A 23,839-nucleotide genomic window follows, 5' to 3' on the forward strand; every position below is an offset into this window, starting at 1 on the left:
GAAGGTCAGCTCACCCACTAAAGTAGATCAAATACATTATGTGCGACAAGGACAAAGGCTTTGAAGCGAGAAGGATAGTAGCGTGACGCCATAAACAACACCTGAACTGGGAATATTTTTTTCAAATAATCTGACTGGCACAAATTTAACAAGTACCCTGCAATTTAAACCCTAATTAAAACCAGTTAAGCTGAACATAAATTCCGTTTAAATAAACATAGCAAATTCGGTTTAAATAAACCTACATTTGTTTAAGCAAGATGGAACCACTCTGAAACCCCTCTTGCTGGCAGATTTCGGTTGTTCAAACAGTATTTTTGGGTGGCGTGTTTATATACATTTACTCAGTCAGAAATATAAGTCAATATCAACGCAACACACTGGCAAAGCTCTGAAAGATAACCTCGGCAAAACTTTAGCGCAAATGATTTATCAGTCTTTAAAAAGGTGATATCAGCTATCTCCTAGGACCTAAACCATTTTTTCACGTTAGTGCAATTTATTTTTTTGAAATGCAACCTTTAAAGTTTTGTAGAGAAAATTTTTTGATGACGAACAAGCAATACATTTGTCATCTGTGTCCTTATTTTTAACCATACAAATAACGCACTTCCATCCTTCATGAGCCATAAATAACGTAGAAAAACCTTCGGAACTATTGTTTTTTTGCTTCGGAGATTGACATACAACACAAGAATCTCTGTCCGAGCTGTTCATCACCAAACAAATGTCGCATTCCCAATTATTTGTCTGGCTTAAAAGGGTAGCTTCTGTGTTTACTGCCTTTTTAACTTTTGCTTCACCCTTACCATCTGCAATAAATAAGTTTATTTAGAAGATTGACTTGTACCATGTAATAAGGTCATTACAAATCCACTGCCTAGTTTTCGAAACGTATAGGACGTTTTCCTGTTGTTGTACTGCCACACTGAAATTTATCTTAAACTTAGTATATAGTCTTATTTTATACCGAGCACTATAATACTTTTATCTACCATTAAAACATGTCCAGAAAGATATATATTTGCAAATTTTACACCCTTAAATGGCTGACTATTGTGTTTTCTAAACAAGCATGTGAATATTTTATCCCTAAATCTTTCGTAATGCAGACAATTATGTTGTCTCCAACGAAATTACATGGTTTCTTGTCATTTTCGATTCAGCAAAAACTGCAATTAAGGATAAGCACTGGCAAAGCCCTTTAAGGAAAACTTATGTAGCCTATACGAACAGCTTTATGGTGGCCTTAAATAAACGTAAAACAGGAAACAGTCTAGTAAAATAAATAATTAAGCTTTATGCTAAATTTATATTTTTATGTAAGTGCATTTAATCATTTTATAACAAAACGTATTAATTTTAGGAGGTAAATAGAAGTCCTTACATGCGTCTAAAGCAATCCAATTCGAGAAAACTCGCACTAATTTGTCTAAAATCGCCGTTTGTAATGGACCATGTCTTGTTTCGTTTTTGGGGTTATAATCGTTATTTTTTCGTCTTATGACCAACAGTAAACACGTTCATCATAACCAACCAAGTAGTGTACTACCATCTTTTTCCAGCCAATAAAGAAGTGGCAAAAACCTGCTGAAATACTTTTTCCCGGCTTCGGGGATTGACATGCAGCGCAGCAATTCTTTTCCATGCTGTTCATTAACAAACAAGTGTCACATTCCCATTTATTTGTCTTGTTTGAAAGGGTAGCTCCTTTATTTAATACCTCTTTAATTTCTGCTTCACCCTTACCATCTGCAATACACAAGTTCTAATTAGAAGATTGGCTTTTACCATGTTATTATTACAAATCCACTGTAGCCTAGCTTTCAAAACGTAGGCTTTGTTTTTTACATATATTTATCATAATAATATTACTATTGAAACATGTCCAGAAAGATATATATTTGCAAATTTTACACTTAAATGGCTAAATATAGTGTTTTCTAAACGAACATGTGAATATTGTATCCATAAATCTTTCGTAATGCAGACAATTATGCTGTCTCCAACGAAGTTACATGGTTTCTTGTCATTTTTGATTCAGCTAAAACTGAAATTAAAGATCAGCACTGGCAAAGCCCTTTAGGGAAAACTTATATAGCCCTATACGAACAGCTTTATGGTTGCCTTAAATAAACGTAAAACAGGAAATAAATAATTAGGCTTGTTTTTAAGTTTATATTTTTATGTAAGTGTATTAAAAACTCCCACTAATTTGTCTGGTATCGTTTGTAATAGACCATGTCTTAGTTTTATTTATGGGTTTTGGTTTTCTTTTGGTTTGATGACCAACACTTAACACATTTATCATAACCAGACAAGTAGTGCACAACCATCTTTTACCAGTTAATAAGGACGTCACAAAAACCTGCTGAAATATTTTTTTCCGGCTTCGGAGATCGGCATGCAGCGCAGCAATTCTTTTCCATGCTGTTCATTAACAAACAAGTGTCACATTCCCATTTATTTGTCTTGTTTGAAAGGGTAGCTCCTTTATTTAATACCTCTTTAATTTCTGCTTCACCCTTACCATCTGCAATAAATAAGTTTAATAGACGGGCTTTGTTTATACAGTTACTATGATTTTGTGCATTGTATCCTTAAAAGGTAAGTACTGTATTATGCGTATAGTTACACTAGCATACTCAAAGGTATTACCAGGTTTAATTTCTGTTGTGCTCGAAGCCACGTTTGTTTTATTCTTTTCAAATGTTATAGTCCTAATCGGCGCATCGCCCTTTGTATTTTTTCTCCAATCCCACTTTTCTTCAAATATATTGCAAGTCCAAATGGATTTCGGAGACCTATCCGAAAACAATCACAACCCTTGTTACCCAAAACCTCTACAAACCTTTTGTTATGGTTTGTGGATACCTGTAATCATACAATTTACCAAATGCTTGATGGTTACGTGTTGTCGATAGTCGTGTAAAACTTTAAACATTGTTACCTGCTCGGTTAAACTTCGCCACATAACTTACATTTCACTCATTATGCAAATTGTATCTGAAATCTTTCCACAGAACAGCCGTCCGTATGAACATGGAAGCTCCGTCTTGATGTTAGTCCAAAAGAAGTCCAAAGCATGAAATGTTTCCACTGTGTTTCCTTCACTTGTATCTCCACCTGCAGTAACCACTTACCTCACCTTACTGTATAATGGTAGAAAAATCGATGCCTACAAAAGCTAGTAACTGTATGGACATATTGATGATACTTGCGCTGGTGAAGTCAAGCGTTCGCAAAAAAAATCGTATAGTTGATGTTTATGCCGTTTCTAACAGTAGTTTATTCAACGTGACAAAATCGAAATTAGCTCACCGAACACAAAAATTTGTTGCCTGAATGTTTGTGCACAAAATGAGGCTCGGTCCTTGTTCATATTTGGACCCGGATTCCAACCGTTTGAGGAAGGACAGTAAATTTCTGTTGTTGCTGTCACTAAAAAAAAATAGGTTGTTGCTTTGAGTCGTTTAATTTATGATGAAAATGAACCGGCTCAAAAAAAGATTTGGAAAGTAATTGTTCATTCATTTACATAAAACAATTTAAATCAAGACAAAATTTGAAACTTACTTGTAATTTCATCGTCATCTCCTGATGGGTTGGCTTTTATGTAACCGCCCATGAGAAATATCAAACCTGAAATCAAGTATTTTGACACTATATACTAAAATATGTGTTACAGTTTAACATTACCATCCAGTAGCGCACAACACAAATGAGAACGTTTTGTCGGAGCTTGACTAATCACACTCCACTCTCCGATTACGCGATCCAGCGTCTCCACTTTGTCCGTAAACTTTCCTTCAAATCTGCTACTTGCTGTGCTTCCGCCGAAAACGTATAGTTTGCCTTTGTAAAATGGATTTTGTCACCTTTTTTGACAAACGAAACGAGTCATGTGGAAAAGGATTGCAAGCCTAATAAAGATAAACTTCTCTTTGTGCAACTTCGAGTACGTAAATATAAGAACTGTTGCGTTAAATCAACAATCTGTACATTGAGTTTGAACCACGATAAATTATTTACTTCGAGTTTGATTTCTAACACTGCCATTTTTAAATTGCGCCAACCGACCTTGACAGCAGACAGCTCCTGCCCCAAAACGAGGAATTGCCAGTGATGGTAAACTGACAAACTTTTGATCTTTATACTGTACTACATCACCCACTACACAGTCAGTCACTCCTCCGCAAAGAATCACACTGCTGCCGTCAACAACCGACGCCTGCCCTCTGATTCCAACACGAATCTTTAAACAAACCAAAAAGACACCATATAGATAGGTCAAAAAACATTTAAAATAATTTCTACTTTAAACCTATTTGGTAGGCTGCGTTTTCGATGTTGAAAATCGAATTTTACCAGTGACAACCGTAATCCAAAACATTTACAACTCACCTTGCATTCAATGCTAAGTTCGTCTTCTGAAAAGGACATGATGTGCTTTCCCGTAGCAAAGAATGTAGTGCTACAATCTTCAAATATAAACATAAAACAATATTATCAGTTACGCGCTAAAAGTGAAACATGACTGTATACCTTCATCGTTGTTGAGTCGCTTTGCTTGCGCTGTGCACTTTTCGGGGCGTAAATGGAAAAGCAATGCAGCTTGAACGAGGTCTCGGCAAGAAGTAAATTCCTTGACAAGGTCCTTAAAAATGCATTTTTGTATTTTCAACATTTCATTTTTTGGTGCCAATTCTCACCTGAGCAGATATTACATCTATGAGGTAATCTTGCGGAACCAGTTGAAGTCTGACGTGCTTTAATAGACTCGGAAAAAGTTTTCTCCTTGTTTCAAGTTCGAATTTAACCCAGGTCAGTATTATTTCGTACAAGTGCGTTTCAGATTCTACCTGTTTAGTACATTATTGTTCACCAGACATGTGCATGGTGGTAGCAAAAAGAATCAAAACTCATAGACTCAAGTTAAAGCCGACATTAAACTGAGTTTAAATTTAATGACCGTCGTTTTGACAGCTTCAAGGGTAGTGCAACTGTTTTTTGTACAAGTGCGGGGGTTTAACTTATGCCTTGACTACTTGTGTTTTCCTGAGTAAGGAACTATTGATAAACAGTAGATGGCCATAACGACCCAACAAATACGACAATTAGCTCGACCACTCAGGCGTTTTTCTGTCCACCTAGGGGTAAATAAAACAAACAAACAAACAAACACAAATGCAAAATGCAATAATAGGAAATTACTTTGATATCGTCGGATGCGACAATCTTTTCCATTTCAGAGACTGGAAGAAAATAAAACGCGTCTTGTCCAGAAACTGCGTCCAGATTTTCACAGATAAACTTTTTCACTGCTCTGTAAAACCTTGTTGTTTTGTTTCGACGTGCGATATGAAGCATCCGAAGACAATTGCCAGGAACAAGTATAGAAATCATATACTTCAGAACGTCATGTGTTAAATCTGCACGAACAATCTGTTGGTTTGCATATGTTAAACAATTCTAAAACAATCCGCTTAGCCAAGGCTTACCACACCTTCACTTTCATCATCAAAAAAGGCCAAATTGGTAAAAAAGTAAATTCAGAACTAATTTTGGGGCCCAAACAAAATACATAAAACATTGCACGAATTTTCGGCAGTCAAATAATTAAAAATGGTTATGATGAAGAGTACCGAGCTGTAAAATTGTTAATTACAATTACAACTCAAACTAAAATATGTTTGTAGTATCACAAAAGAAAATTCACTGATGTTTGTTTAAAATATAAGTTGAATATGCGTTTTGGATTGTTTTTAAAGGCATAATTGTCAAATACATATTAGTTAGTCAGAAAATTCACAATGGAAGACTTTTTCGTTTTCTTAGGAGGACGTTGGTTCTGGTTATGAAGTAGAATAGAGAACGCTTTTGTTTGCTTACCTTTCACAGATAACGCAAGGGTGGCTTTCAATAACTCTTCAACGTTTTCTTCCGAGACACATATGTCGTCACCGTAGATATAGTTAAGAACATCTCTCATTCCGAATGCTGTTACGTTCTTTATTGCCACTTCTATCTCATCCTCAAGATTTGGATTCTTAAAATTAATATAGGTTTTCACATAGCATCATAAATTTCGTATTTTTCCGCTGAATAACGTTACATTCTGCATAGCTTGTATTAGACAGGTTATTTAAATCAAAACAAACAGTATTTGTGGGCGAACAAACCATACATTAACACATTGTCTTATCCTACTTACATCATTTTATTGGTTAATGTTCTGGTTGTTGTTTTTGTACTGGTGGAAAAAGTACAGCACTTACCTCAATGAGAAATAATTTGTTGAAATAGGTTGACGAGGCGGCCAGTACACATTGGTGGGCATGAAAAATTGCATTTTCAACCACCAACTTTACTTCGCACAACTGGTTGCGCTTCCGTTGTCTAAAATGAAAAGTGTAGTTATTTCCTGGATGTTTTAACCCTTGTGTTTAGCTGTACAGTGTATTTGTAACGCAAAGTTAGGCAAGCTTTTTTGTTCCACAAACTATTCGTAATTTTCCGTGGTACATTTATTGTCGTTGTTGTTATTTCCCTGAAATCATAGAGCCTTGCCGTTATTGTAGGTTTGCTTGAAACCGCAGTTTCCTTTGCGCTGGCGTGAAATCCGGGGTTTCCCCTTCATACTGGCAATGGTTCCGCTTTCCAAGCAACGTACAGTGGGTGTCTGTTTACTGTTTGTAAAGCGAAGCTGACGCTATGACACACACCTGATGTAATTTTGTTGGCTGATGATTAACTAAGTCCATGACCAAAGAGTTTTTCCACAATCCTCTCTTTGATAACTCTATTTCAACTAGTAATGTATTGTCACACAAGCTTTTGTTTGTATGTAATCAAGTCTTTTTTAGTTCATGTCCAAACACACGCTTGAAGTAAACCTACCCGTTAAGTTCTTGTAGTAGGTTTGCAGGCTGCAAACTGTTTTTGATCATTTTGATTGAAGCCATGCTTTCTCACAAACGTTAACCCCAGGAACTAAAGCTCAACTTTATTTCACCACATAACTATGAATCTCTAACCACTATACATTGCACCTTAACAACTATTGCTGCTCTGTCAGCCTATCTTTTGCATCTAAACACAGTAGGGATGGGTGAAACATCTAGCAAAACGTATTTAGATACTGAATTGTAACTTTAGTATGGTTGCATTTAAACCTGCTTCTACACTGAAGTACAGCTCATACTGACTGTACTATAGTTCATCTATTCCACTACATTATGTGCGACTGAGGCAGCAGCGTTGAAGCGGAAATAGCACTTCTGTAGCGTGACATAAACAACACCTGAACCTTTCAAAGATTCTGAATTGAATCCTTCTGCTTGGAACTTTTGCTTGACTTGGAACTTGGAACTATTTTAAGTTTACTGCTGTACCAACACTACTGTAAGGAAAATTTTAGGTTTTGAAATCGAAGTAACAACTAATCTTTATTTTATGTATGCTCGTATATATGCTCAAATTTCCTGTTGTTTGAAATCAAGGGTGCCGCGTGGTATTGTGGCGAATTTGCATTTTGTTGGGACGTTGATTTAAACCAGACGGAGTCCCCGAGAATCCTCTTTCTGGCAAATTTTTCCAGGTCAAACAGTATTCTGGGTAGACTTAAGTATATAGGCCTATATGTACGTGTTATAGGCTATACTAGAGTGTAGACATTTTGTTAAAATTTATGTAACAAAAACTAGAAATAAAGGTATAGCATTCAATCAAACCTGTTTTATTTCACATTATTGACGTGTCCACAATAAACGCAGGTCTTTGTTTCGTCATTAAGGCAGTAATCTTTGGCTGTCATAAACAAACGTCAATTTTTTTGGCGTTTGCATTTCAGTAGAGATTTCGATTTCAGTGTGGCATAAGCATAGGGAAAAAATAAATTTTACGTCTTAAAAATAAATTGGTTTCAAAATATGTAAACAAAAATATTAAAACGGGTGAAATCACCTGCATAACATTGTTGATACGCAATGGTTTGTGATTGCTAGCGTGATTTTGTACTGTTTGACAGCTAATAATCTTGTTCTTTAATGAAACATCATGCAAAACAAAAAAATAATTTAATATATCTAACAAACTTCAATAAAATACGGATCAGTAAAGATGTTGGCAAAAGTGAAATCACCATTCAACCAATTTGGCCTAAATGCAACTGTGTGTTACATATTTAAAACATTTCTAGACAGTTAAAACATTTCTAAGATTTTCGGCAAATCATTTAGGAAAAAATGTCCTTCTACAGTTTGCATTGCTGGATTGTTTTCTCCGAGTCAAAGTGTTTTTCTAAACAAGAATCAAAAAAGGTTGTACACTCCTGTAAGTAACGTTCCGGAAAGTCTCTAAAGTGTTGATCGTGAAGAGATGTGCGGAAATTATGGCTTCGAACCGCTGATGTGAGTTTTGCTTGTTCAATGGAGGCGTTGACCGACGCACCGGGTATTACAGTGTCGGAATCGGAATAGAGGTAAAGTTTTGGCCACAGAAATTTATTGGCATCTGTTATTGCCTGTGGATAAAAAAGTAGTTTGACAGAACATATTGAAAAACTCAGCGTTATCACAGTTAAATTGCCTGCGACGATGTTTCGAACTTTATTGTTGCTGTATTACGTTTCATATGACACAAAAGGAAATGACAATCTCTAAAAATCTAAAGGAAAAGCATATAATGTCTGAGCCCTGAAATTGCAGCTATCACGTATATGTGTTTGATTTGCAAATGGCAAACGATATTTTGGCGTACTAATGCGAGTGATACTAATCACGTCATTTTAAATTGCGAAAATGACACTCATAAATTGCTGATACGCTTCTAAGATAAAAAAAAATGTATTGCAAGAATAATGGGTTGACCAACCTCCTGATTTTTTTCCGATGCGGAATATCCTATGAGAGAAAGTATCCACCAATACAGCTTATAAACATACAGAACCACTTTCGCGAAACAGTACAACACCGGCCGTGGAAGAGGAATCTTAGCTCGAAGTAGCTCGAGAAAAGCACCCATTATTCTTTTAAAGTTATACACACCTGGACAACTATCAAGAACTGCTCCAACAATTTTTTTGTTTTGTTTCTGTAAATACAAAGCAATTTGCTATTATTGCTTTTACTGTGGCTCCAGAAAAAGCGTTTTTTTTTTTTTTGGGGGGGGGTGAAAAAACTACCATTGTTATTTTGCCATGTATAACTTTGCAACAACACCAAAAAATTAAGGTCATAACAAAAGGAATTGTAATTACCATGGGTAAAACAAGAGGCTTGTGTTTTGTATGGGTCATCTAGGCCTTAAAAGTATAGTGCTAAATAAAGCTTATATCTTACCATTAACGTTTGGCCTAAGTTTCTGTATTGAAAGAAGCCTGTATTGCTCATCACATGAAAGAATATTGGATTGTTAGTGAGCTTGTTTTCATCCATATGACGAACTAGTTCGTATGATCGTGTTTGTTTAACAGGTGCGTCTGGAACTTTAAATCAATAGTTTTGTTTTAGTTGTTTTGAACAACTTTTTTTCGAAAAAAAAAAATCTTACGTTCCAGCAAATGCTGGCCAGGTGCTTGTTGACACTGCGATATGACGATACATTGCTTTTGCAAATAAACTTCCCGGTATTTTGCTAGCTGCTTTAATATTGATCCTCCCCAACCAATCAAAAATACCACAGGAGTTTGGTCAAAAGGCTGCACAAACTGCAAACAAACGCATGTTACGCAGACGGGCCCTTTTGACCAGGGAAAGCGGAAGTAATCCGGGTGATTTTTCACTCTCTGTGAAGTAAGTCTTAAACTTGACAAGGTTCCCGTCAAGTTGAGTAGAGCTTAAACTGAGGTGTAGTTGGCACTTTATTAATACAATATAACAAATGACCTTCAAAATAGGTTGAAAATGAGCGTTTGAGAAATAGGTTTTATTCCTGAAGTTGTTTTACGAACAAAATAATCAGCCGTGGCCCGTGTATACTGTATGCATGTTATTGCTTCAGCGGTTGATAAAGGGTCTTTTAACGGGAACCAATTGATAGTTTGGCGACATTCGTACCTAATATTTTGCATAATTAAAGCATAGGGACAAGGTAAATTTTTATGTCGTAAAATTAAATCGGTTTCAAAATATGTAAACAAAAATATTAAAAAGGTTGAAATCAGCTGCATAATATTGTTGATAGCCAATGGTGTGATCGATAGTGTGGTTTTGTACTTTGTAACGGCTACTATTCTTGTTCCAAATGAAACACCAAGCAAAACATAAAAATAATTTGATATATCTAACAAACTTTACTTAAATACGTAGGGATAATGCAAATGTTGGCAAAAGTAAAATCACCACTCATCATTTAGATTTTTCGTCAAATCATTTGGGAAAAAATGTCCTTCTACAGTTTGCATTGCTGGATTGTTTTCTCCGAGTCAAAGTGTTTTTCCAAACAAGAATCAAAAAAGGTTGTACACTTCTGTATGTAACGTTCCGGAAAGTCTCTAAAGTGTTGAACGTGAAGAGATGTGCGGAAATTATGACTTCGAACCGCTGATGTGAGTTTTGCTTGTTCAATGGAGGCTTTGACCGACGCACTGGGTATTACAGTGTCGGAATCGGAATAGAGGTAAAGTTTTGGCCACGGAAATTTAGCGGTAGCTGTTATTGCCTGTGGATAAAACACACAAGAAGGAAATTACTATACTTAAAGGAAAACAACTTATAATGTCTGAGTCCTGAAACTGCAACCAACACTTAATTAAGTTAGAGCTCTTCTGGCAAGAACTTGATATTATGCCTGGCAGCAATAGCTTATATATCACCCATTCAAGTCAAGAATTTATTTGATTTGCAAATGGCAAAAAATATGTTGGCGTGTTAATGCGCGTGATACTAATCATTTGAAGGCCATGAATTACACTCATAAATTGCTGATACGCTGCTAAGATTTAAAAAATGCATTTTAAATTGTAGAATGTTGGGTGACCAACCTCTTGAAATTTTTCCGTTGCGGAATATCCAGTGAGTTCGAGTATCCAAGCATACAGCTTATAAACATACAGAACCACTTTCGCGAAACAGTACAACAACGATCGTGGAAGAGGAATCTTGGCTTGAAGTAGCTCGAGAAAAGCACCCATTATTCTTTCAAAGTTAAACCAAGCCGGACAACTATCAAGAACTGCTCCAACTATTTTTCTGTTTTGTTCCTGTAAATACAAAGCATTATGCTATAATTTCTTTTACTGTGGCTCCAGAAAAAGCGTTTGTTTGTTTTTTGTTTAGGTGAAAAAAATATCATTGTTATATCGCCATGTGTAACTTTGCAACACCAAATAATTACGGTCTTAACAAAAGGAATTGTAATTTCCATGGGTAAAACAAGAAGATTGCGTTTTGTATCGGACATAAGCTGGGACGCAATCTTCCGCAAGCCTTAAAGTATGCTGCAACCTTGTATCTTACCATCAACGTTTGGCCCAAATTTCTGTATTGATGGAAGCCTGTGTTGCTCATCACATGAAAGAATATTGGATTGTTAGTGAGCTTGTTTTCAGCCATATAACGAATCAGTTCATGTGATCGTGTTTGCTTCACGGGAGCATCTGGAACTATAAAGTTTTGTTTTAACAGTTTTGAAAAAAACGCTGTATTTTCAATATCCTCACGTTCCAGCAAATGCTGGCCAGGTGCTTGTTGACACTGCGATATGACGATACATTGCTTTTGCAAATAAATTTCTCTGTATTTTGAAAGCTGCTTTAATGATGATCCTCCCCATCCGAGCAAAAATACCACTGGAGTTTCGTCGTTGATTTCGCCTGCAGAGAATATGTGTCAACTTGTTAGGCACTTCCAAGCACAGTCCGAGTCGTGTGTCACAAATTAGCACATACACTTTACAATAGCCGGGCCACTTTTATAAACGCAAACATATGTTAGGTTCAAAAACAGTAAAAAAGAAGTTTTTTGTGCATGTGCAAACCATACAAAAATATATTTGCTGCTGAAAATAATATATCATGCAAATACACCCCCTCACTGACTAAACTTTTTTATGACGTTTTAAGTATTCAATTTAAAATCGTCAATGCAAGGGTACAACACAAAAGTGGTACAAATTATACATTGGCAAAAGCAAATTCGTACCAGTACTCTTACCTTCAGGAAAAGCGATTTCGTGGCCCAAGGAATTCGATGTTATTTCTGCCTTATAAGTTGACATCGAAACATCGTTCAGCAGACCATAGAGCAAAATCATTTTGAACGGCGGCTGCTGTTGCTGCAACTATCTATAATCAACAAAGTATGTCACTATAGGCATAATTTCCTGCCGAACACTCCTCCAGACGTAACGTGATGTGATTGTATCAACCAAACTAATTGCGGATACAATTTATAGGCGTGTATCCCGTCATCTGCTGTCCCCAAACGTTACCCTGTTGACGTTATCCCCAAACGTTACCCTGTGCCCACATACCCTGTTGTTTACAAACACAAACTGTGGATGGATTGAATCCTTGTGCCCATTATAGTTAGTAGTTTCTTTTAGTGTAACATTCAAAGTATCTTCGTGTTAACTCTTTAGGATATAATTTAATTTCGGTCTTATCCGGAAGTTGTTCTCAACATCCAACTTATCAGCCATGAATTGTTTTGTGGGAACGGAAGTGATTCACAGTTTGCGTCTGAGACAAAGTACTGCTAAATCTGAGTTTCCATCGGCATTGTACAAAAAATCAGCAGCCGATGCACGGTTCATATGTGTGACATTGGTCATTTTGCCTGATCTGCGAATCAGTTGGTTCAGTGCACTATGGAAGCTAGAGGATTATACGAATTTACAGCTAACAACCCTGACGAGCTATCGTTTAAAAAAGGTGATATTTTGAAGGTATGTTTTCAGGTGTGGTGAATTTTTTTGATGTATGTCGTTGTCGATGTCCAAAGAATAAATGTATTTTACGATGAGAGTAAGCAGTAAATTAGGCAATAAAGAAACCTGGCACATGATAACATATACCGGTTTCTAATTACAGTAAATGACTAGGAAATGTATGTTAAACGGACAGGTCTTTTAATAGTTTGTAAATAATCATCAAAACTGAAATGAACTAAACTTGCAATAACAAATCCATAAGCTGCTGTTACTGGTAAAAGTATCCATTAAAGTCATGCCCCAAATAGGCTAATTAGGAACGCTAAGGATACAAATATTTACATAGATATTGGACTCAAGTGACCCACATTGGTTCAAAGCAGAGTTTAATGGAAGGGATGGATTAGTTCCAAAGACGTACATAAAGTGGACAAAACCTGAGTATGTGTTTAAAACAGTTGATTTGTAGGAAACCTGTAGATTATACTTACATACAGATGGTTTTTCGGAAAGATTTTGCGTCAAAAAGCTGAACAAACTGTAAACAAACCGGGCTACCCAGACGGAGCTTTTCTGATTAGGGAAAGCGAAAGTACTCCGGGAGATTTTTCACTCTCTGTGAAGTAAGTCTTAAACTTGAAGGTGTTAAAATTGAATGTTTTGCATGCACTTTTTATACATCTCTTTTTTCACGGATTTCGAACCCATGACGCTTCTGCGAACGAATTCCGATCAGTTTTAGTGTATGTCTGTATGTGGGCCAGGGTCGCCGGACCAAGTTCCTGCCCAGTAGTATAGAGCTTAAATTAGGCTGCAGTTGGCACTTTATTAACATAATACAACAAATGACCTTTAAAATAGGCTGAAAAATAAGCGTTCGAGGAATGGTTTTAGTCCTAAAGTTATTTTACAAACAAAAGGTTTGAAGTTTGGCGACATTCGCACTAAAAATGTGGACCAAAAATATTTTTTAAATAACTATCTTTTACTTGTTTTCGTGTAGATTTGCCAATGGAGCTCAACACTTCAAAGTTCTGCGAGATGGTGCTGGAAAGTATTTTCTTTGGATTGTGAAATTTAATTCGCTTAACCAACTAGTAGACTATCACCGGACTTCGTCAGTATCCAGGGTAGAAACCATTTACCTCAAAGACATTCCAAAGGTAATTGTACTTCATAAAAATGCAAAGATATTTTTTTATTTTTTTTAAGTACTCATAGCTGTCATGTTTGTTTATATTCTGTGCTTTAAAACGCAGTGCAAGTCTTTAGGGCAGTGTTGCACAACCTGCGACCGTAGAGTAGCATGCGGTCGCACAAACGAGTTTATGCGACTGTGAAACATAAATAAATCTCCTTGGCTATATATTTGGATTTCTAAACTGCTCTAAATAGATTTTGTGGGGCTGGAAAAGAGTATTACCAGCCTAATATCCATATGTGTCCGACTTTTTGACCGCTTATTATGTGCAAACAAGGCTAAGTTAGAAATTGTTTTGAAATATTTAGCGCGGTATTTTTAACTTGCGTTCTTGTTAACAAAATTTCTAAATTATACAGTCACAGACCTTTGAAGTCCAAGCACTATATAATTTCCAACCACAAGAGGAGGGTGAGCTTCAATTTAGTAAAGGTGACACCATCACAGTGACAGACTGGACGGATCAAAACTGGTGGCAAGGCAGCTTAAAAGGACGAACAGGCGTCTTTCCTTTCAACTATGTAAAAGTTCCCGCCGAAACAAAACAAAGACTAAAGCTTACCTAAGCAACTTGGACATTTGTGGAAAATGAATATATTATGCGAATGGAAAATGAATATATTAAAAGTTTTTATCAGTTGGGATGTTTAGTATTATTTTGCATTATCTGGATGTATATTCAGCGCTGCTGCACATTCAGCAATAACAGTATAACGACGCTTACTTACTTGGAGCTTGTCAATGCTTCATTTCTGGTCGGAGTCGATTTTAAAGCATTTTCCGCAATAAAACCACCTCAGACAATAAGTATAATTTTTTTCGCAGCTAAAGCAAACATTTGTCGCTGACATTGGTTTAGGCGTCTATGCCGGGCAAACTATTTTTTTTGTATTTGCTTGACAATAAAAAAGGTTGCCTTGGAACAAAAACATAGTGTTTTGTTGCAACTCAATGGAAACGCTGCTTTTAAATTTTCAATGCGGCCGCAATTATGTCTTCTAATTAGAACAGCTATCAAACAGCTTGAAACGACGGAATTTAGTCGTGGTAAAGTTGATAAACAAACTGCTTTACTAATCAGAAGAACTTACTTTACTGCAGATATGACACAGTATGTGATCGAACAGAAGCAAATATAACATTTAATGATGAAAACAGTCCGCTGCAGTATTGAAAATGAAAATACAGTATTGCGATGGCAACTTGGTTCAAGAGATGTCTTTTCGTCAGACTATTTAACAGAAAAAAAAGTACCTACAAATGTTTTTTACTGGGGATTCTACCTTTCGTCTTCTAGTAAGTTTTGCATTTATTTGTAATCTTTCTCGCAGGCAGAAACGCATGGGTCTTATGAATATGTAAATTTTAATTGGTTTTGAGATCGAAGCTAAAGTTGCAAAGAGGAATGTCTCGACATCGTAATTCAAACAATGTTGCCACTTTCGGTTAAATCTTTGAAAGAATTGATCGGCCACAATCTTTTGTGCAAAATTCCAGGAAGTCCACACATTCCTGTTCGTAACGGTCAGGAAACTTTCTGTAGTGTTGAACGTGAGCGGAAGTAAGGAAATTGTGGCTTCGAACCACTGCCACGCCTTTCGCCTGTTCCATTACTGCACTGACGCTCGATGCGAGAATCAAAGCATCGCAATCGGAATAAAGGTAAAGTTGTGGCCAGGCATGGCTTGCAGAAACGGAGAACACCTGAAAATACTCATACTTTACTATGTACTAATAAACAAGGCATGAAATCCGGCAATCATGTATTTTCGAAAGCATGGCCGTTTGTGTCAATTGTGACGAATCAACCCACTCTTTCTCATAATCAAGGTCACTAGGCAGAAAAATAGGGCACAAAATTAAAAGTATAAATAAATCAATATCAGACAAGCATTTGCACCCCAACGAAAAATATGAAAGGGGACCCATACCAAACTGGATTGTTGCTGTAGGGTATTGTCAATACCAATACTATTTAAATTTGAATAGAATAAAAATATTAAATTTATAAAAATTATGCAATGCATCTATTGAACTAACCCAGTGGTCGGCAACCGCCGGTCCGCGAGAAGTTCGTTACCGGGCCGTATAATTTTTCAGGTTAAATGCTATGAGCATTTTGCCCATGTATTCCGGGGATGATAAACTATTTTAAGCGTTTTTATTGCTAAATATTTGCAGTTTTTTTATGACCGGTCCGCGGTAAAATTTTACTTTCAAAAGCGGTCCGCAGAGCAAAAAGGTTGCCGACCCCTGGTTAGTTCAATAGATGACTAACCTGTTCCAAATTTTCGTTTTTGTCTTTATTTCCCGACAGAGCATAAAACCACAATATTAAATTGAATACAATGACAACCAGCGTAGTCACTGGGGACAAAAACCATTTGGGAATAGGTACAATAGAACGTAGGGATTCTAAAAATGCACGTGCAGCAAGATGAATGTCAACACCTCCAGGGCAGCTATCGAAAACAGATCCGATAATATTCCTTTGGTGTTCCTGCAAAAAAGTGTGGTTTATTGGTTACTGGGACTGTCTGTATACATAAAAGCCCAGGGGGTCATCAAACTTTTTTGCAGCGGACTGGTTTGACATTTTTTTTTCACGAACTTGGCCGAGTGGATCCGGTTGGTCTGAAATTAAAAGTGAAACACAAATAGCATACACGCCCTAACGGACCGCTGTTCTAAAACAGTGGTCGGCGAAGCGCTTTTGCGGGATCAGCAAGAGCTATAATCTTGTTTAGAGTCAGATAGTGCTACTGCCAAACATAGGCGCCGGAAGAAATTTTTCCAGGGGAGGTCAAATTTTGACAAATACACACTTGCAGGGATAGATTACTATATCAAGTAATTATGTACACATGGCATAAAATATATGCAGTAGATTTGCGTCAACGACGAAAAATCCCTCCACAACCATGCAACTATGAACCATTTCGTCCGTTTAAAAAACATAATAACGGTCGAGGCTATGCAAACAACACCAAATACATGCAGAGATCGTTAAAGTCGCTTGTGCCCCCTCTTGCCCCTGCGTGCCGGCGCCCATGCTGTCAAATGGTAGAACTGTGTGCCTTTGTGCGTAATAATATTCTCATATACTGGCACACCCGATCCGTCTGGAAGTCCCCGATTAAAATCGGCTGTGTTACGCAGAATAATGCGTTTCTTATCGGGCGGGATTAGAATCTTTAGAACCTGTGTTATTTGACAATAAGTTAAAGTTCAAACCTCACATCCAGCTCATCCGGAAAAAGATAAGTTGCAGCGCAGGCATTCTTGCAAAACTTCGACATTTTATGCAACTCCCAACCCTTCGAGCGGTTTACTACTCATTAGTGCATCCATACCTTTTACATGGATTAATTGCTTGGGGATTTGCCAACCAAACCAACCTGCAACCACTAATAGCTCTTCAGAACCGAATTTTAAAAATTATTACTCACAGTCAATATCGCACCTCACCAACACCTCTGTATAAAAAAACACACATTATAAAATTAAAAGACATTCATTTTACAGAGGTAGTAAAATTTGTATTTCTTTACAAAAACATGCAATTACCTGAGACGTTTCACGAATTTTTAACACCCATACAACGCATACATCAGCATAACACCAGATTGGCGTCCAGAGGTCATTACTTTCTGCATCGCGTTTCCACCAAAAGAGCGCAAAATACCATATCATACGCCAGTTCCAAAATGTGGGACACTCTGCCAAACGCCATAAAACATCATGTCAGCTTGTTCACTTTCAAAAAAAAAGTCAAACGCTTTATTGAAGCCAGATATGTCCCACCTTGAACGTTTGGTAAACTGAATTGGTAATGACATGCAGCTTCGCCCACGTGCTAAACATAAACATGCCTCGCATTGTTTTTCCACTAATTGATCACACCCCAAATTCCAAATTCAGCAATTAAACGCATTTGCCCTCGAGCTTAAATTACTCACATCGTCAGACTCCACAACGATTCGTGCAATTTCTTTCACGCTGTTTGACAGTACTGGTTTCTTTTGTTGCATTGCGATGTTCCTTTTCTGGTACTCCCTTTGTTGTTTATTGCATTTTGTGTTTTTGGCCTTATTACTTCATATATTTTTCTTTCAATGCCAACATTAGCATCACATAGTCCCTTTATTTCTCTCGTCCCCTTTTCCTTCAATTCTTAAATAAACAGAAACGGGTCAAGCACCCGATTCGTCAACAAGTGCTCGATTAGAAGCGCTTGTGTTATGAAAAAATCCCCGTTTCTTATCGGGCGGTGTTATAATTTTAGAACATGTGTTATAACACAGCCCGATTTTATCGGCAATGGTAGTGAAGCATTAAATTTATTTTTTATTGAAAAATATTATATTTTCTGTGGAAATAATCGCAGGTGAAATGAGTTTTACATGAAATTGGCAGTTAAATGTGAACTGTTATGACAAAAGCAAACGCATTTTAAGCAGTGAAATAGCAGCAGTACCAGATTCTCCTCGATTGTAAACTGTAAAATACAAAATGGGCCAAGGTTGTTGTATCTAATAGGCATCCATGTTTTGATAACAAATGGAGTAGTGAAAAGTGACAGTTCAGGGTGGGGGAAGCATTTCTAGTGCTTCATGAAGCAAACTAAGGCCTAGCACACTATCAAATGAAGGAATTGGGACATTGGATTTGAAAAGCAATGATACATGGTAAGTGGTTGTCAATTGTCATGATATGCTTGTCATTCTCAACTGTTTCTATTATTTTAGCAGATGGTAATTTGTTATTTTTTTAGGCATGTTTAAAAATATGGTAGCTCATCTCTAGTGTGATCCTGGTTTTGTAAAACATTGGCTTTCATTTCTACTGGCCTAACTCAAGCATTTTTGTGTAAACTCCTACTTGTCAAATTAAATGTTGCCTACACTTTTTCTTTTATTTTTTGTTGCAGTTCAACATCTGGAAAACTGAATAGAAGCAGAAAATAGCAGCAGAATCATTCCAAAGGTAATTCAAGATTGCCTTGGACAACATGGAAGAAAGTAATTGATTGTGGAAGAATGGTGTGGGTGAAATGAGCTCACTGAAGTGTCAGCTAAATCATTGATGGATACAAAATGCTTCTTGCCTCACTTGCAGGGGAACATTTTATTTTAAGATATTCACCACACACTTCAGTTTTACATGAATCGAAATATGTGTTTTTTTTGCCGCTGTACTACCCGAAGGCAGGTTTATTTAACAATTCTTGTGCCCAATTTAAAGCAAACTTGTTATGTTAGATGTGTTCAATGATTTGTTGGTGTTATTTTAATCTCGTACCCAAATTAAGGCAAACTTGTTGTGTTGGTTAGATGTGTTTAAACATTTGTTGGTATTAACGCTGTCTTACCTACATGACATAATCATGGCGTCGTTAAAAAAGCATCTCTTGGGTAAATATTTATACATTTTCACTTTGATGTAGACTCTTTCAGTAAAAGTGATTCATCAGACAGGAATGAAAAACCTTTATTTTCAACCAGTAATCTCTATGATAGCTTGTTTGATACAACCTCATCTTTCACATGGTAGCTGGTTTAATTTTATTTCAGTAACTCGCAACACATTGCATTTTCAGCTGAATGTTGTTTCACCTTTTTTGTTTCTCAGTCTGTTCACTTGATGACCCCTTTTTAGTGTACTCATTGTAAATGCAGGTTTTTGCTTGATAAATCAATCTTCTAATTATTTATCCTCTTCACATTTATTTCTTCTTTCATATAACTGTGGCACCCAATATGAGTATGTTATTGTGTGGAAATTGGGTTCATTTTTTCATTAATAAAATGTTGCCCTTAACTGTGCATTTGTTATTTCATCATTTTAAGTACTAGTATTAACTGGTTTAAAATCACAAAGGCCTTGATGTAAACAAAAACGGTTTTCACAGGTCAGCTCTAAACTACATCTAGTAAACGCGTAAAAAATATCTTTAGAATCTAACCACCACATGATAAATGAGAGGCGTACATCATAAGCGAACGAAGGGCATGACCGCTTTAAAATGATTTTTCGCGCTGACGACCTTTGTAGCATATACAGGCTCCAGATCACAAACGGATTAAGATAAATGAAAACGGTTTTCAAAGGTCAGCTCTAAACTACATCTAGTAAACGCATAAAAAATATCTTTAGAATCTAACCACCACATGATAAATGAGAGGCGTACATCATAAGCGAACGAAGGGCATGACCGCTTTAAAATGATTTTTCGCGCTGACGACCTTTGTAGCATATACAGGCTCCAGATCACAAACGGATTAAGATAAATGAAAACGGTTTTCACAGGTCAACTCTAAAATACATCTAGTAAACGCATAAAAAATATCATAAGAATCTAATCACTACATCATAAATGAGAGGCGTACAAGCGAACGAAGGGGATGACCGCTTCAAAATAATTTTATGCGCTGTCGACCCAGTAGCATGTACAGGCTCCAGAACACAAACGACATAAAGTATTGAAAACGTTTTTCACAGGTTAACTTTAAACTAGACCTACGTCGAGTGAACGCATGCAAAATATCAATCAATCATTATCATTACCCTAAAATCAATAGGCGCTCATCATCACTATACTTTGAGATTGTATTCTACACGCTACAAGAAATTTACATGCTATAGGCCTACATGAAATCGACAGCACTAGCGGTCGTGCCCTGCGCTCGCTTATGATGTACGCCTCTTGTTTTTGATGTTCTTCTTAGAAGATAAAGATATTTGGTATGTGTTTACTCAATGTATTTTAGAGTTGACCAGTGAAAACCGTTTTTGTTTACCTTAAACCGTTTGTGATCTGGAGCCTGTATATGCTACAAGGGTCGTCAGCGCAAAAAATCATTTTAAAGCGGTCATGCCCTTCGTTCGCTTATGATGTACGTTTGTCATTTATCATGTGGTGGTTAGATTCTAAAGATATTTTTTATGCGTTTACTAGATGTATTTTAGAGTTGACCTGTGAAAACCGTTTTCATTTATCTTAATCCGTTTGTGATCTGGAGCCTGTATATGCTACAAAGGTCGTCAGCGCATAAGATTATTTTAAAGCGGTCATGCCCTTCGTTCGCTTATGATGTACGCCTCTCATTTATCATGTGGTGGTTAGATTCTGAAGATATTTGGTATGTGTTTACTAGATGTATTTTAGAGTTGACCTGTGAAAACCGTTTTCATTTATCTTAATCCGTTTGTGATCTGGAGCCTGTATATGCTACAAAGGTCGTCAGCGCGAAAAATCATTTTAAAGCGGTCATGCCCTTCGTTCGCTTATGATGTACGCCTCTCATTTATCATGTGGTGGTTAGATTCTAAAGATATTTTTTATGCGTTTACTAGATGTAGTTTAGAGCTGACCTGTGAAAACCGTTTTTGTTTACATCAAGGCCTTTGTGATTTTAAACCAGTTAATACTAGTACTTAAAATGATGAAATAACAAATGCACAGTTAAGGGCAACATTTTATTAATGAAAAAATGAACCCAATTTCCACACAATAACATACTCATATTGGGTGCCACAGTTATATGAAAGAAGAAATAAATGTGAAGAGGATAAATAATTAGAAGATTGATTTATCAAGCAAAAACCTGCATTTACAATGAGTACACTAAAAAGGGGTCATCAAGTGAACAGACTGAGAAACAAAAAAGGTGAAACAACATTCAGCTGAAAATGCAATGTGTTGCGAGTTACTGAAATAAAATTAAACCAGCTACCATGTGAAAGATGAGGTTGTATCAAACAAGCTATCATAGAGATTACTGGTTGAAAATGAAGGTTTTTCATTCCTGTCTGATGAATCACTTTTACTGAAAGAGTCTACATCAAAGTGAAAATGTATAAATATTTACCCAAGAGATGCTTTTTTAACGACGCCATGATTATGTCATGTAGGTAAGACAGCGTTAATACCAACAAATGTTTAAACACATCTAACCAACACAACAAGTTTGCCTTAATTTGGGTACGAGATTAAAATAACACCAGCAAATCATTGAACACATCTAACATAACAAGTTTGCTTTAAATTGGGCACAAGAATTGTTAAATAAACCTGCCTTCGGGTAGTACAGCGGCAAAAAACACACATATTTCGATTCATGTAAAACTGAAGTGTGTGGTGAATATCTTAAAATAAAATGTTCCCATGCAAGCGAGGCAAGAAGCATTTTGTATGCATCAATGATTTAGCTGACACTTCAGTCAGCTCATTTCACCCACACCATTCTTCCACAATCAATTACTTTCTTCCATGTTGTCCAAGGCAATCTTGAATTACCTTTGGAATGATTCTGCTGCTATTTTCTGCTTCTATTCAGTTTTCCAGATGTTGAACTGCAACAAAAAATAAAAGAAAAAGTGTAGGCAACATTTAATTTGACAAGTAGGAGTTTACACAAAAATGCTTGAGTTAGGCCAGTAGAAATGAAAGCCAATGTTTTACAAAACCAGGATCACACTAGAGATGAGCTACCATATTTTTAAACATGCCTAACAAATAACAAATTACCATCTGCTAAAATAATAGAAACAGTTGAGAATGACAAGCATATCATGACAATTGATAACCACTTACCATGTATCATTGCTTTTCAAATCCAATGTCCCAAGTCCTTCATTTGATAGTGTGCTAGGCCTTAGTTTGCTTCATGAAGCACTAGAAATGCTTCCCCCACCCTGAACTGTCACTTTTCATTACTCCATTTGTTATCAAAACATGGATGCCTATTAGATACAACAACCTTGGCCCATTTTGTATTTTACAGTTTACAATCGAGGAGAATCTGGTACTGCTGCTATTTCACTGCTTAAAATGCGTTTGCTTTTGTCATAACAGTTCACATTTAACTGCCAATTTCATGTAAAACTCATTTCACCTGCGATTATTTCCACAGAAAATATAATATTTTTCAATAAAAAATAAATTTAATGCTTCACTACCATTGCCGATAAAATCGGGCTGTGTTATAACACATGTTCTAAAATTATAACACCGCCCGATAAGAAACGGGGATTTTTTCATAACACAAGCGCTTCTAATCGAGCACTTGTTGACGAATCGGGTGGAACCCTAGACAAGTGACATTAATGCTGTTCAATCACGCGTATCAAAAAGTGGGTTTTCCGAAAACTACCGACGAAGAAATATTTCGCTTTTAATTAATAATGTTGGTACGTAATAGTTAAATATAAAACTTTAAAATATTTCTTAACAACAGCACATAAACTGTATTTAACGTGCTAATTTCAACTAAAAATGCGTTGCAAAACGAAAAATCCCACCTTTTCACAAAAATAAATCTGTTTTTTCGATGCAAATTCACAGGCGACAAAGTTGTTTTTTTGGTCTTCCATTCTGATTTACTCCAATGTAAAAATTCAAAATTGTATATTTGAAGCATTTTACATTTACAAATTACAATTTTTGTGTTTCCATTACGTTTTTGGCGATACGCTTCAATGCACATGAGTTGTGAAGCCTGAGGCACTTTGCTGCAGCTATAATTGCTCAGTGTTTTTTTATGGTTGCGGTGCTATATGGCAAATAAATATGGAATTATTCAGCAATTTTGAATCTTTAAAGTATTACTACGAATCAGCATAGTGTTAAAATCAAACCTGGACTATTTTGAATCTAAAAAATGACCTAACTGCATGAAATGTACCATGTCCAAGTTTAGTACTAGCGTCGGTCGGGTTTCAATAAACTTGTTACCACTATACTATAAATCCGGTTTATCAGGC

General features: G+C 36.4%; 5 protein-coding genes and 1 long non-coding RNA gene across 10 annotated transcripts in view; 1 reads left to right on the top strand and 5 right to left on the bottom strand.

Moving 5' to 3' along the window:
• Positions 1-475: 475 nt before the first annotated feature.
• On the bottom strand, positions 476-7,107 carry LOC145223563 (ectoderm-neural cortex protein 1-like). The gene is made up of 16 exons (XM_080089970.1): positions 6,901-7,107; positions 6,279-6,399; positions 5,893-6,049; positions 5,151-5,432; positions 4,713-4,858; positions 4,546-4,657; positions 4,405-4,481; positions 4,081-4,255; positions 3,700-3,855; positions 3,577-3,642; positions 3,322-3,441; positions 2,982-3,126; positions 2,659-2,804; positions 2,369-2,533; positions 1,588-1,752; positions 476-812 (listed from the first exon to the last, which is right to left on the bottom strand). Exons 1-16 carry the CDS (start codon positions 6,963-6,965, stop codon positions 490-492), a joined length of 2,421 nt encoding a protein of 806 aa, XP_079946096.1. The 5' UTR covers positions 6,966-7,107; the 3' UTR covers positions 476-489.
• A 615-nt stretch (positions 7,108-7,722) lies between these two features.
• On the bottom strand, positions 7,723-9,613 carry LOC145224515 (transmembrane protein 53-like). The gene is made up of 4 exons (XM_080091031.1): positions 9,553-9,613; positions 9,342-9,487; positions 8,875-9,093; positions 7,723-8,524 (listed from the first exon to the last, which is right to left on the bottom strand). Exons 2-4 carry the CDS (start codon positions 9,435-9,437, stop codon positions 8,255-8,257), a joined length of 585 nt encoding a protein of 194 aa, XP_079947157.1. The 5' UTR covers positions 9,438-9,487; positions 9,553-9,613; the 3' UTR covers positions 7,723-8,254.
• A 231-nt stretch (positions 9,614-9,844) lies between these two features.
• On the bottom strand, positions 9,845-12,475 carry LOC145224509 (transmembrane protein 53-like). The gene is made up of 5 exons (XM_080091026.1): positions 12,156-12,475; positions 11,663-11,815; positions 11,460-11,605; positions 10,985-11,203; positions 9,845-10,662 (listed from the first exon to the last, which is right to left on the bottom strand). The coding sequence occupies exons 1-5, from the start codon at positions 12,253-12,255 to the stop codon at positions 10,393-10,395; spliced, it is 888 nt and encodes a 295-aa protein (XP_079947152.1). The 5' UTR covers positions 12,256-12,475; the 3' UTR covers positions 9,845-10,392.
• A 161-nt stretch (positions 12,476-12,636) lies between these two features.
• LOC145224513 (growth factor receptor-bound protein 2-like) lies at positions 12,637-14,716 on the top strand. The gene is made up of 5 exons (XM_080091030.1): positions 12,637-12,888; positions 13,220-13,314; positions 13,371-13,496; positions 13,877-14,036; positions 14,434-14,716. The coding sequence occupies exons 1-5, from the start codon at positions 12,811-12,813 to the stop codon at positions 14,638-14,640; spliced, it is 666 nt and encodes a 221-aa protein (XP_079947156.1). The 5' UTR covers positions 12,637-12,810; the 3' UTR covers positions 14,641-14,716.
• Positions 14,717-15,190: 474 nt separating this feature from the next.
• Positions 15,191-23,839, bottom strand: part of LOC145224510 (transmembrane protein 53-like) — a 33,982-nt gene continuing 25,333 nt past the window's right edge. For both annotated transcript variants that reach the window (XM_080091027.1, XM_080091028.1), the window contains exons 4-5: positions 16,353-16,574; positions 15,191-15,778 (exon numbers count right to left, since the gene is read on the bottom strand). In XM_080091027.1, coding sequence (XP_079947153.1) covers positions 15,521-15,778; positions 16,353-16,574 — 480 coding nt within the window. In that variant the 3' untranslated portion in view covers positions 15,191-15,520. The remainder of the gene's footprint in view (positions 15,779-16,352; positions 16,575-23,839) is intronic.
• Positions 16,899-23,160, bottom strand: LOC145224516 (uncharacterized). Of its 4 annotated transcripts, XR_013859673.1 has the most exons (5): positions 22,671-23,160; positions 17,879-22,429; positions 17,642-17,793; positions 17,538-17,550; positions 16,899-17,472 (listed from the first exon to the last, which is right to left on the bottom strand). It is a non-coding gene; the product is annotated as an uncharacterized LOC145224516 (long non-coding RNA). The 4 variants fall into 4 exon arrangements; XR_013859674.1 differs by lacking the exon at positions 17,538-17,550; XR_013859672.1 differs by having other exon boundaries at positions 16,899-17,550.

This window comes from Phallusia mammillata, chromosome 4 (genome assembly GCF_965637545.1).
Source record: "Phallusia mammillata chromosome 4, kaPhaMamm4.hap1.1, whole genome shotgun sequence".
NCBI lineage: Eukaryota > Metazoa > Chordata > Ascidiacea > Phlebobranchia > Ascidiidae > Phallusia > Phallusia mammillata.